Below are 13,868 nucleotides of genomic sequence, written 5' to 3' on the forward strand. Positions count from 1 at the left end.
AGGAATAGATCTTAATATTATTTTTTTATTATCTTACGTTTTATTTGTTTGATGCAATTATTAAATTTATTAGAAAATACTAGTTAAACTTATAAAAGTGACCGATTGATTTTTTTATTTTTAATTTTAATTTTAATTTTTTCTTTTACTTAATAGATAAGAAAGTAATTAAAAAAAAGAAGACAAAAATATAAAGGGTGCGGCTACTATGCTGCCCCATCTTGACCGCTAGGCGGTATACACCCAACAAAAAAAAAAAAAAAAAAAAAAATTCATATTTTTTAACATATTTAAATATATTTAAAAAATAAAAAAATACATTAATACATTTAAAATTACTTCCTTAGTCATTAAGTTAAAAAAAAATTTTTGATTAGCAGTCAAATGATGGTGTCAAAAAGAGTAGACATAATAGTATTTTTCAAATATTAAAATACATTTGCATTTATCGTTTTGAATTCTTCGATCGGTCCTTGTAGCACTACCCAATTTATTACTATCCATAAATGCTTATTTCTCTCGATTTTTTCTAATTTAAACGTAAAAAAAAGTTATTCAATGCTAGTATTATTCATAAATTTACCATTGATTATAGAGTTGTGCTACACAGAAGCTCTACACCCTACACATCCACTTAAAAATATATGATTTTATTTTTTTATCCTCATATTTCAAATTCAATATGAAATATGAGGATAAAAAAGTAAAATCACATATTTTTAAGTAGATGTGCAGGATGTGAGACTTATGTTTAGAATTTTTCTTGATTATATTTGGTGATTGAGAAAATTCTACTGTTCCAAACAGATTCTTCAAACTTTACTTAAATTATTAATGAGAGTTAATTGGTGTACTTCAGTCATGCACGAGGCCAATGGCCCCCCAAGCAGTGGTCAATGCCAGTTATGAATTGTGGACAAGAATAAAAAACAAAAATATCAAAAACTAAGAAAAATATACAATAGATCTTTGTTTTATATCATCAAATTCGAAGATGACTTGAGATGAGCTGAGATGGATTGTGAATAGTAATGAGATGAGTTGTGAATAGTAGTGAGATTTATGAGTTAAAGTTGTTGAATAGTAATGAATAGTAGTGAGATGAGTTGAGATGAGTTGAGATGAGCTGAGATGACTTGCGAATCCAAACAAACCCTAATCTCATTTAAGATTTTATAATAACTACATTTTGTTTTTAGGTTTTATTTTAAGAAATTAAATTAGAATATAAGATGCACATTTGATTATTTCTCTTTTAAGGTTTATAATTATCGAGGTGAAACATATTTAACAAAAAAAAAAACCACATTCATTAGATAGCTGACTACGCAGTACGCAATTCTACTGTTTAAAAACTTTTAAATATATGATGTTACTGCTATACATTATTCAGCAAAATACAAAACTTAGTTTATGGTTTACATATATTACCTAATTTTTATAATTCCTACATAGATTATTTTCATAGTTTAATGAATAAATCTTCACAATCTCCTCACATTCCACAATTTACATTTTTTTTAATTTTTATTATTTTTTTCTTTTTATCAAATATTTATTATATGAATAATAAATAAAAAATTTGAAATAATTTAAAAAGAATAAACTAAAAAAAAATATTAAAAAATTTAAAAATATTAAAAAATGTGAATTGTAAAATATAGTAAAAGTTGTATAGCAAAACTCATCTGACCTCTCCAAATTTATAATCCTGATTTCGTCCCTAACTACGGTATCTGTGGATAGTGATACATTAACATTTGCATATTTGACAGAAAATAAGGATTTATTTTGTTAATATATATTATTATATATAAGAATAATATTAAATACAATTTTGAAATATATAAATTCTATACGCGCTGTTTAAAACTTCAGGGAAGATTAATCATTATAGTAATATATGAATTAAGGACGCGTTGTATTTTTTTTATTGAATAATGCTAAAGTCATCGTTGGAAGCTACGGCTGGTTTTAGCATGTATTGTTTTTAGTTCTTTTTTTTTATATATATACTTTTAATAATTTTAAATATTTTAAAAAAATAAAAAAATTTACAATATTATAAAAAAATACTACCTTAATCACGAAATAAAACTTTTAGATTAAGGAAGTATTTTTTAATATTTGTTTTTTTACTTTATGATTAAAGAAATATTTTTTAATAATATTTTAATTTTTTTTAAATATTATAAATTTTTTATAAAAAATAATTAAAAAAAACACATAAAAAAAACATACTAAACTCAGCGATAGCACTCAGGCTCTAGCGGTACTCTTTTTTATTTTAAAAAAAAGTAATGAGACGTTGGGAAATGAATTATTGATATGTGAATTGGTGTCGTGTCAGTTTGCATGAAGAGTCCTCCCTGATGTGAAAAGGTCGTCTGAAGTCGGCCATGATTAGCAACTTTAAGAATAAATTAAGCCTGCATGCATGGATTGATTAACAGCCGCCACGTCGTTACGTGCGAGAATAATTATTTATTTATTTTTTGCTTATTATTTTATTGGCTTATTTTCTTAAGATATTACGCATGATGGGCAAAGCTTCAATAGACAGGTGTCAGGTCCTGCACCACCGACAATCGGATGATCTAGCTTTAATTCAACACCGACCATCACCAAGTTAAGGCATTAATCAATGGTCAAACTAGCTAGCAGCTCAGGGCTTATACGATACGATTGATTGAGATTTTTATTTTTATTTTTATTTTTATTTTTATAATTTGTTGTTTTAAATATATATCTTCAATATTTTTGTAAACTACTGTATGCAGTAAACTAGGATACGATAAGTTAATTAAGGCATTAAGCACAGTGTTTTACTACTACTCTTGGGTAATGTTGATGCAATTTTTTTTATGGAGGTGTAGGCCAACATAACCCGTTTGTTACGCAGTTTAGATGAGATGAAATGATTCGTTTGTTATATAGTTTAAATGAGATGATAGATTTTGTCAAAAATTAAATAAAATATTGTTATAATATTATTTTTATTTTGAAATTTAAAAAAATTAAATTGTTTATTATATTTTGTATAGAAGTTTAAAAAAAATATAATGATTATATGAGACGAGACGAGATAATTTAATTTTATATAAAATAAAGATAGATACAAAAATTTACATTATTCAGCATACATAAAAGTTTAATTACATTGGTGGTTTGAAAGTGAAGTCTACTATATTTGGTGTTTCTATAATTTCTCATGGTCTCGTATTGACTTAGAGAAATGTTACAAAAAAGTATTATATACGCTTCCACCTAATCAATATGTAATTTATTATTTTATTTAAACATACACATTTAATTAAAGTGTAAATACCGTCCCGATTGAAATATGGAGGGAGAGAGAGAGAGAGAGAGTGTAGAGATTATCCCCACGTTTGTAGAGATTCTTCCTTCTTAGAAATAGCTAAGGCTTATTTGCTAATCACGTCACTTTTATCTTTTTATGTGTAAGTTAATTATTTTGACTTTATCCCTTTCGTATCTTATTTTTTCTTTTTAATCCTTGTAATACACTTCCAATGGATTGGATCTAGTTCATTTTATCCGCAAGTAATATTAAATACAGTAGGGTCTACATGTTGTCTTTTTGTTGAATTATAATTTATAACAGGTACCTAGATAAAATAAAATAAAAAAAGAGCAATGATACTTATAATCATGAGTGTGCAAGTACTATACAATCACTTTAAAAAAAGTGAATAAATATGAGATCCACATGAAAAGAAATTAATTTTTTAATAATGGACCTTACTCTTTTTTAAAGCAACTGCACGATGTTTGTGCATTCCACGATTGTATGTAGTATTACTAAAAAAAAAAAAACTATAAGAAATCCTTGATTCATGTATCAATCATTCAAAATAAATATTATTTAAAATATTATACAACAAATATAAATATAATTAAAGATGATAAAATTTACAAGGCAGATATCATGTATTTTTTTTAAGCAATTATAAATTATAATAGCCTGATCAGCCAGTAATAAGAAGTCTGAACCAAAGTACGACATTTTAATTGCTTTGCTTTGCTTTGATCAACATGTTAATTTGTTCAACTTAAGTTTAATTATAATAGCGCCTGTCTCAACAGTCTGAGAAGATTAGCCATGCATGACAAACCCATGAATCTTAAACCGAATTAAACCCAGGAGTCTGAACCAACATGATCATGCTCTTTTGGGTATTGAGATAAGAATTTTATAAATATTAATGAAATGGTTTGTGAAACAGAGAAAAAATTGAATAAAATATTATAAAGTTTAAATATTATTATAATAGAATTTTGAAATATTATTTTTATTTTGAAATTTGAAAGTAGAAGTTTAAAAAGTTTATAATAATTAGATAATGATTAGATAAAAAAGTTAAAAATTAAAAATTAAAAAATATTTACAGTTGAATAATCTTTAGAAATGAAATTATAAGAATTTTTTAGATGAGACGAGACGAGACGAGACGAGATTATCTCACTTTCCAAACAAACCCGAGTCTTGTTGCTTTGAAGATTTTAAGAACTTGATCTGTGCTAAAAAAAAATAGTAATAATTTCAGTATGTAACAAATGTAGACAACACTTTATTTTTAAAATAATTGTAGAACTCCGACGATGTGTTCGAAGTGCTATGTGCTTAGTGTGCTTATAGCAACCCAAAACCAATTGTCATTGCCCACGTCTTATGTAGCTCTATATTCTCCTTCTCTTTAAGATAATACTATAGTGGGAATGATTTAATATAAACTACTTATCTACATTTTATTTTATCAATGTGGGATTGACATTCACTACAAGAAAAATGGGCTTTTGTGGCCGTTTAATTGCGGCGAAAATGTTATTTGTGACTAAAACAGACTCATTTTGGCTGTAAATAGTCATTTCGCTGGAATTAAATGGCCACAAATAAACAGATTTCTTGTAGTGATTTTCTTTTTCGTATATTTTAATGAGTTAACATTTTTCATCAATGCACATGCAAGATAATATATATATATATATAAAAGGAAATAAGTATATTTATTTGAAATACCCAAAATATATTTTTTTAAATAATAAAATCTAACAAATAGATGGTTAATATTATAATTCGTTAGTAGTTTGAAGATGTAAAACGAGTATCACATGCAAATTGAGTATCATAGTGTTTTCTTTGTTTTCTCCCCTCCAAAGTTTTCTCTCCACCCACAGCCCGTCATCTCAATATCTCCGCCCAAGGGGGGGGAGGAGCTTTCCTCCGCTCCCCCAAACCCTGTTTATAGGTTTATTTTCGGTTTCCTTTTACTTTTTCCGGTGATAGTTGTGAGATCTCTAATTTTTGTATGTGTTTTAAATCTTTATTATTATTTTTAATTGAGGTGTTATTTTGTTATTTTAATTAAATGTGTTATTTTATTGTTATTTATTTTGGTATTTTATTTATGTTAATTTTATTTTAAGTGTGTTATTTTATTTATTTTTGTAGTGATTATTTTATTTGAGCTTGTGTTTTTGGTGTTTTAGTTTTGCTGGGCTGTGTGTGTGTGTGTGTGTGTGTGTTTGTTTTAGATCCAGCCCGAAGCCCAACCCATGCGCCTGTCTAACCCAGCAGCCCAACCCGTGCGAGAACCCAGCCCCCCACTTTCTGAAACGGCGTCGTTTTGAGGAACCCCTTAGGTTCCATCGTGTTCTCCTCTTGCACCGCACATCATTTCCCCTCTCATCTTCTTCTTCCTTCTTCTTCTTCTCCCTTCTTCTTTCTTCAAGCCCCATGCAGCAGCTGTCATGAGCCACCTCCACCTTCCCATGGTAGCTCCGTGTCGCTCGGTTGCGGCTCCGAGTGCTAACTGTCCAGCTGCTGCCCCACGCGGCCACCCACCACTCTCTACCTCAAGCTTCATCGGTTGCCCTTGTGTCCTTCGGCAACCATCTGCTGTCAACCCGAAGCTTCACCACGCGACCCACACCGCCACGCACGGCTTGCTGCCTTTTTTCACTTCTTCTACCAGTGCGACACGCATGCTTCTCAAACCGCCATTTCGGCCTATTTATAGTCCACAGGTTCCTCAAATTAAGTCTTCCAATCACGCATCTTCTCTCTCTTGCTTAAGCATCTCGCATTTGTTGGTGTTTGAGAAATTTTCTGTGTTTTCATTTATGAACCCGTGAGCTCTAAATTGTTTCTAAAATCATAAATTTTGCTTGGGTTCTTGGTGAATTGTTGGGTTGAATTGTGTTGAGTTTCCATCCTCTTGTGTTTTGACCAACCCGTGAGTTGACCGGCCTGTTTGGCAGTGTTCTGCCGTGAGCTCCGCCGTGTGCCGCTGCTGTGCTGCCAATTCTGGCAACAATTCCTTATTCGTGATCTTCCAGATTTACTCCTCTTCTTGTACGTAATTTCCCAGTTTATAATAATATTGTTATTGTAACTTATAACTGTTGGTATGTTGGAAAATGGGTCTTGGGCTGTTAAAATGTTTGACCGTATAAATGGTTGGATTTGGTGTTGGGCCTTGTGCCAGATTGGAGGACGGGATTACGTGTGTAGTTGCTTGTAAATTGTATTTTTGTATTATTGAGAATTTGTAAATGAGATATTTAAATGCGTATTCCAATAAAATGTTGAAAAGCATATTTATCGTCTTTAATAAATTGTGTTATGATGTCACGTGGTCTGTATGCAATTGTGAATGAATATGTGGGTGCGTGTGTATCACGACCCCAAGCCGAGATGGGGCATATTCTCGGTGGAGCTCCTCTGGTCACTCGGGAGCGTAACAGACTGACGTGACGTCCCATGAGTTGTTGCAGGGCGACAACTGGAACGGACGAGACGGTAACGCTCTCGTACTGATTCCGTGACCTTTTGGCTGGCGAGGTTAGAGGATGCTTGGCCATGAACGCGCTGGGCGCGGAACTGGGCATCGCTCGTTACGAAGTTCCATGCACGGACGTTACCCGTGGTGTGACGAAGAGAGCCAGGTCGTGCGGATGGTCCATAAGGGAGACCGTGGTGCATGCTTAATAAAATAATGGTTATGATTTGACCAAAATGGAATTTTGGCGTGAGTGGTTTAAAAATAGTATTTTGGAAAAAAGAACATATGGTGTTGTTTTATGTGGATTATGTCCGTATTGGGACGCAGGTTACTTTTTTTTATTGTTTTGGTTAATTACTTGTTGAGATGTCATGATCTTGTTTTGGTTAATTACTTGCTGAGATGTCATAATCTCATTGTGTTGTTTTACCCTACGATTTCGTCTTATGGTGTCGTAGAGTCTGACGCAGAGCCCGAGTTTGAACCTGAGGGGCCGACTCCGCCGGAGGTTTAAGTTGCTGATTTGCTGTTCAGCGTTTTATGATATTTCATGTCTTTAATTTATCTGTCGGATGACTATGTAACTCTTGTAAAGTTATTTTACTGTTTTTGAACAATTATAGTACTTAATAAAGTTAGACCTTTTATTTCTCCGTTGCGAATATTATTTTGTACACTTATTACATGTTGTACATACTCTGAGCACTGGTCGATGGGGTGCATGATTCGTGTGGTCATCATACCGGTGTCACGAACTCCACAAAAATAACACGTGGGGGTCGAGGGCGCCACAATAGTACCAAGAGGTTCCAATCTGCTGCTTGTCGGCCATATCCAACCGTCAAGTGCCCCTCCAAAGGAATCCTAGTTGCCAATTTATTGAACGGTGGAAGAAATATGTCCAACCGAGTGGCGCGTGTGGCTCATGTGCGGCTTACAGTGCATGTGGGCCACACGCACTACCGCACCAAAGGGAGTGTCCTGCGGCACCATCAGGGCCATCGGTTTCGGATCTTTCAGATCTGAGTACTTCTTACCTCAGTGTGGCGCGTGTCCCACAAGCTAGATGGTGGTGGTCCTTCACCGGTGTATCAGATCATCTTCAGGTTGCTATTCTCCTATGTTCATGCTTTCCCTAACCAACGATTAAGACGATGTGATAATCTCTTACAGTTGAACCAGATCAACAAAATGCAACACACCCCTCTCGACTACAACTTTTAGTCGTAGGTTTATAGTATGTTTATCAGGCTATATTAAAACTGCTTTAAAGCGGCATCCCCTTGTGGGATTGGGTTGGAGTCAAGCTTTTGACTTAATAACCTGCTTTTTTATTTTTATTTTCTGTGCTACTTTTGTTGTGTTTGGGATAATTGTTTGGGACTCCCACCTCATTGAATCTTATATCCTTGTAACCGTTTAGTTTATCTATACAATACTTAACTTGCTGAGAAAAAAAATTTGAGTATCAATTTGAGGGTGTAAATTGTATTTCAATAAATAATCAATAACTATGTCATGGCAAGCCTCATTAGCGAGCTTAATATCATACCAAAATTTAGATTATTATTATTTTTTATAGAGAAATTACGTTCTTTATTCTTGAATTTATCATCCTTAATCACATTATCTATTTGGCGCATTATAAATAATTTTATATGTTAACTACTTAAATGAATAGTCATTTAAAATATGCCAACTTAACAAGGTTGATTGTGGATAACAAAATTAAGGATGAAGAGTAGCGATGCTCTTGTTTCTATATACAAGAGTTTATACATAAACAAGACAATTTATTTAAATTCCTAACATTTAAAAGAAAGCCCCTCAAAATAAAGATCCTGAGTCCAACTTGTTCTGAAATGAAATAACGTAAACAAGATCTCTCTATTGTATTGGTTAAAGTAAAAATTAAGCGTTGGAAAATTCTAATGATAAAGCTTAGTTCAATTGAGTTGCAATTAGTTTTAAGATAAGTTCGTTCGATGTCACCTAAAGGGTTAAATAGGTGTTTTCAAACAACACAACAGAAATTAAAAAGCAAACAGATCAAAATATCTAAGCAATTACAAATATCAAAAGCAATAAAACCAAAATATGCATAAAGATTTTGGTATAGAATCAGGGCATAAAGATTTTGGTATAGAATCAGGGCTGAAAACTATCTCATCTCATGTCATCTTATAGAATCATTATAATTTTTTTAAATTCACATATAAAAGATAATAAACAATTCAATTTTTTTAAATTTCAAAATAAAAATAATATTATAATAATATTTTATTTAGCTCTCAATAAAATATATCATCTCATCTCATTTCATGTAAACTGCATAACCAAACGAGACGATTTACAACCAAAAGATTTAGACTGCGTTTTGATGTTGAGCTCAGCTCAGCTCTTTATGAATAGTAGTGGAAGTAGTTATGTGGAGCCATCTAAACTGAGTTTAAAGTGTGTTTGAATGTTAAGATGAGTTTAATACTTATTATGGGAAGGAAAAAGGTTTTGGGTCCCACATATAAATGTGTTAAGTTGAAAAAGGTTGTGAGTCCTATGTGTAAGGAGGTTTTGAGTTGAGATGAGTTTAATAATTTGATAGTTGAGTGTTTGGATGTTAGACTTGGTTTAAAATTAGATTGAAGTCAACTAAGTTTTACAACCAAATGCAGACTTATTACTCTGAAGTGTGGGAGAATTTGTCAAAGATTCAAGAGTACTAGATGTAAACAAAATGTGCAACTCAATGAATACTACCAGTATGTTGGGGATGTGCACCACACATAACACATTAAGGCTACGTTTGAATGTTGAACTGAATTGAGTTGAGTTAGAAGTGCATAATTTTTTACCTACAATCCAAAAGACCTTTATGGAGAGAGAAGACCGTGACAAGAGAGAAGACCCAGCGCCGCCATAGTTCGGCGAGTGGCAGCTCACCGCCAGCACATAATTCATCACCGGGCTCAGGCGACTCCACCGAGAGTCTTCCGGCACTGTTGCGGCTGGTTTTTTCTCCGTTTGGGAGAGAAAACCGTGAGGAGAGAGAAGACCCAGTGCCGCCATAGTCTGGCAAGTGGCGGCTCACCACTGGCACAGACTTTATCGCAGAACTCAGGCGACTCTGCCAAGAGTCTTCCAGCACGGTTGTGATTCTGTCTTTCATCTGTGTTACGGCTCTGCTTCCTTTGACGGAGGTCTTCGGCGGTTTCAGCCTCGGGTGTCCTCGTCGGAAAGGTGGGGAGGTGGGGAGTGGGAGTCCTCATCGGAAAGCTTCGGCAGAGTTTCTCGATTGGCTAGTTCCGTATGGGCTAACAGTTTTAGCTCCATGTGAAATATGGCCGCCGAGGCCCATGTCCGGGCTCCAACCGGAAGACTCAAATCTTTTGCAGAGATCGTGAACCAGACTCCTCAGCCTATCCCGGAGGTCGAGATTCCTTTACGGCCCTTGAAGATCTTCGATGGGGTCCCGTATGGTTTTTTCTCCAAAGAGGAGATAGATCGATCGGCCCTACCCTTCAAGTTTTCTCTTGTGATGAAGTTCCTGCGACAAAGACCTTCATTGGATATCATTAGAGCCTTCATTCGAAGTCGATGGGGCTTGGATTCACAACCGGTGGTGTCTACCATGCTTAAGGCCAGGTATGTTTTTATTCATTTTTCTAATGAATTTGATTACATTAAAGCCTTCTCGAGAGAGACTTGTGATGTTGAAGGAGTACCTTATCGTATTTTTCAATGGAATCCTGAGTTTGAGGAAGAAATCGAGCCCTCATTGGTGCCGATATGGATCACTTTACCAGGTCTTCTCCCAAATTATTATCATGAGGCTTTTTTGCGTAATATTACAATGCCTCTAGGTCAGTTCATCCGAATGGACAATAGCACAAGATGTGCAACTAGAACAGATGGAGCACGGATTTGTATCAAAATGGACGCTGCCAAAACTTCGCTTGAGTCGTTCTGGATAGGCATGCCCCATCAAGCCTTTAGATGTTTGCAAGAAGTAATATATGAAAATCTCTCTGCTCACTCCTATTGACGTAGAATGCAGGGCCACAACGGCTTTACTTGTAAATGGAATGGAGGTTTGAAGAAGGAAGATCGGCAGCAGGAAGAACGAGGAAGAGAGAAGAAAGTTTGGATTAGAAAAGAGGCAGATAATTCAAAAGAGGATGGACATTGGGAAAGGGCAGAGACAAGCAATCCAATTGAGTTTGTTGATCTAGAGGAGGGAATGTTGCACAAAGAGGATAGTAATGTGGAAGAAGCAAGGGAGCAAGCAGGGGATTGTAATTCAAAAGGAAAAAACCAGAAGCACAAGGAAGGAATTAATGGAAATGCAGAAGATTTGACTCGGGAATGCACTGGATCTTTATCGCAACAGCCGAGTATCAATATAAATGTTGATGATAGCAATGATGGGGAAACAAATACTGACAGATTGGTGGTCTCGAGAGGAGTGGGGGAAGTGTATGTGGAGGATTACGTTCCAATGACGATCTTAGAACCTTGTGGCCCCGTATAGATGGTTGGAGAGACTCAAGTTTTACAATCTGAAAAGTTGGACAAAATGGAAAAGGAAGACATGGGGCCTATGTCCGATGAAGAGGATTGTGAAGAAATTTTGTGTGATCCGAAGCCGGTCAAAAGTCCTATTCGGTTTGATAGTACTCGAGAGGTTCAGGGGAAGCCAGATCTGGGAACTCTCTCTGTTGAGGAGGAGGACTCGGAAAAAGGTGTGACTCGAAGCAACGTGCATGAGAGGATGTCAGACTTGGCAAAAGAAAAGGCTTACTATTTTGATAAAGAGACCCTTGATAAGTCGAGCAGTTTCACCAATATGCCTGTGAGAAAATCCTTGCGGGTGCCCACCCGTCCTTAAAAACTAATCCATGATTGACACCTTTTTAGTTTGGAAGATAAAATGCATGGTCTGGGATGTTTTTTGGGCTTGTCGAAGTTTTGTTGTAATGAGGCTAAAGGTGGTAAGCTTTGGATGTTTTGGAGGGAGTCACTCACCTTTGAGAAGGTAGGTAGTTCATCTCAAATGATCTCTAGCCCTGTTGTGTTGGATAATAAAAAAATTCTCCTTACTTTTGTTTATACTAAATGTACTCAAATTGATCGTCAGGATCTTTGGAGGGTTTTGAAGGATATGCAGGTTGTGGATAAGCCTTGGCTTGTAGTGGGGGATTTTAATGCTATTTGCAGGGATGAAGAAATGATTGGTGGAAATCCTACACCCTTGGCCTCCATGGAGGAATTTAATAGGTGTTTGGATAGTTGCGGCATTGTCGAACTTTCTAGCAATGGACAACACATGTCTTGGTGCAATGGACATGAGGGTCAGTCCCGCAGCTGGGCAAAGTTGGATAGGGCTTTGATTAATATTGAGGTCCACTCTAAATTTCCTTTGGCCCATTATGAGTATCGGGTGAGGAAAACTTTGGACCACTGCCCCATGGTGATTAATTTTGCGAGAATGGAGGAATTGAATGGTCCACACCCTTTCAGGTTCTAGAATATGTGGGTATCTCATGCCGATTTCTTGTCTTGTGTGAGAGAGGTTTGGATGTTTCCAGTGCGCTCGAGGGGTCTTTGGAAGCTTGCTAAAAAATTAAAGAAGACAAAAATGGCTTTGCGGGCCTGTAATAAGTCCATTTTTGGAAGGGTGGATTCTCACATTCGGGCTCTGGAGGAACAGGTGGAAACTTTGGAACATCAACTTCAAGCGGGTTACTCTGAAGATGTAGAAGCAGATTTTCTTGTGTTCAAAATTGTGCTTGAAGTTTGGGATGTTATAGAAGAAACAAGGTTGGCTCAAATTGCCAAGAAAAAATGGTTACTTGAAGGGGATCAAAATAGCAAGTTCTATCATGCAGTTATTAATCAAAGAAGATCCAAAACTATGATCTCTCAAATGAAGCTAGATGATGGTCGTGTTTTGGGAAATCCGGAAGAGGTTCATCTGGGTGCTGTTGAGTATTTCAGGGAGTTTCTTACTGAGAGTCCAATATTGGATCAGGCGGATCTTACACCTTTGTTGAGTTGTAGCGTTTCGATGGCAGAGAATAACGCTCTTTGTAAGGCTCCCTCGGAGGAAGAGATCATAGAAGCTCTCACTTCCATTCCAAGACACAGCAGTCCTGGCCTTGATGGTTTCGACTCGGTTTTTTTCATTGCCTGCTGAGATATTGTTAAAGCTGACATTGTTGGGGCGGCAACAAATTTCTTTCAAGGTGCACCTTTGCCAATGTATTTTTCTTCCTCTTATATTGTCTTAATTCCTAAAGTGCAAGATCCTACTAGTTTTGATAAATTCCATCCGATTAGTCTCTATTCGGTGGCTTATAAAATTTTCTCCAAGATCATAGTCAAATGGTTGACGCGGCTTCTTCCTTATTTGATTTCTATGGAACAAGGTGCATTTGTACCTAGAAGGAGCATTTTTGAAAATATTACCCTCGCCCAAGAAATGGTTCATTCTCTCCACAGGAAGACTTGTGGGGGAAATATTATGGTGAAAATTGATATGGCTAAGGCCTATGATCAGGGAGATTTGGTTTCTCTGCTAATTTTTGCAGATTGGTGGGGGAGTGTATCTAGTCACCTTGGTTTTCGGTGATGATGCATGAGACTTATAAAGGTTTTTTCAAACCTTCTCGTGGTTTATGTCAGGGAGATCATTTGTCTCCTTATTTGTTTATTTCAATTGAAGAGGTATTGACTAGGCTTTTGCGGAAAAATTTCGATGAGGGTCATATTAAAAATTTTTACCACCCTACGGGTGCTCCTCTTATTTCTCACTTATTATATGTTGATAACCTTTTGGTATTTATCAATGGCAATAAGAGTTCGTTGAAAAGGCTTATGGACACTTTGAGGACTTATGAGCATTGGTTTGGTCAAGTTATGAGCAAAGAAAAATCAGCTTTCTTTCCTTCGAAGTTGATTAATGTTTCGAGGGTGCGTAGCCTAGTGAGAGCTATAGGTTTTAAGGTTAGTCAGTTCCCTTTATCTTATTTGGGGGTTCCTTTGGTTTCTGGTAGAGTTACGGCT

General features: G+C 35.4%; 1 protein-coding gene across 1 annotated transcript; it reads left to right on the forward strand.

The window, feature by feature from the left end:
* The first annotated feature begins 12,441 nt into the window (after window positions 1–12,441).
* LOC108989551 lies at window positions 12,442–12,999 on the forward strand. The gene has a single exon (XM_018963196.2). It carries the CDS (start codon window positions 12,442–12,444, stop codon window positions 12,997–12,999), a length of 558 nt encoding a protein of 185 aa, XP_018818741.2.
* The last annotated feature ends 869 nt before the right edge of the window (window positions 13,000–13,868 follow it).

This window comes from Juglans regia, chromosome 16, assembly GCF_001411555.2.
Source record: "Juglans regia cultivar Chandler chromosome 16, Walnut 2.0, whole genome shotgun sequence".
Classification (NCBI taxonomy): Eukaryota; Viridiplantae; Streptophyta; class Magnoliopsida; order Fagales; family Juglandaceae; genus Juglans; species Juglans regia.

What these genes read in the sequence shown, in the direction of transcription:
- LOC108989551 (XM_018963196.2), top strand. Translation starts at nt 12,442, where the DNA reads ATGGCTTTGCGGGCCTGTAATAAGTCCATTTTTGGAAGGGTGGATTCT.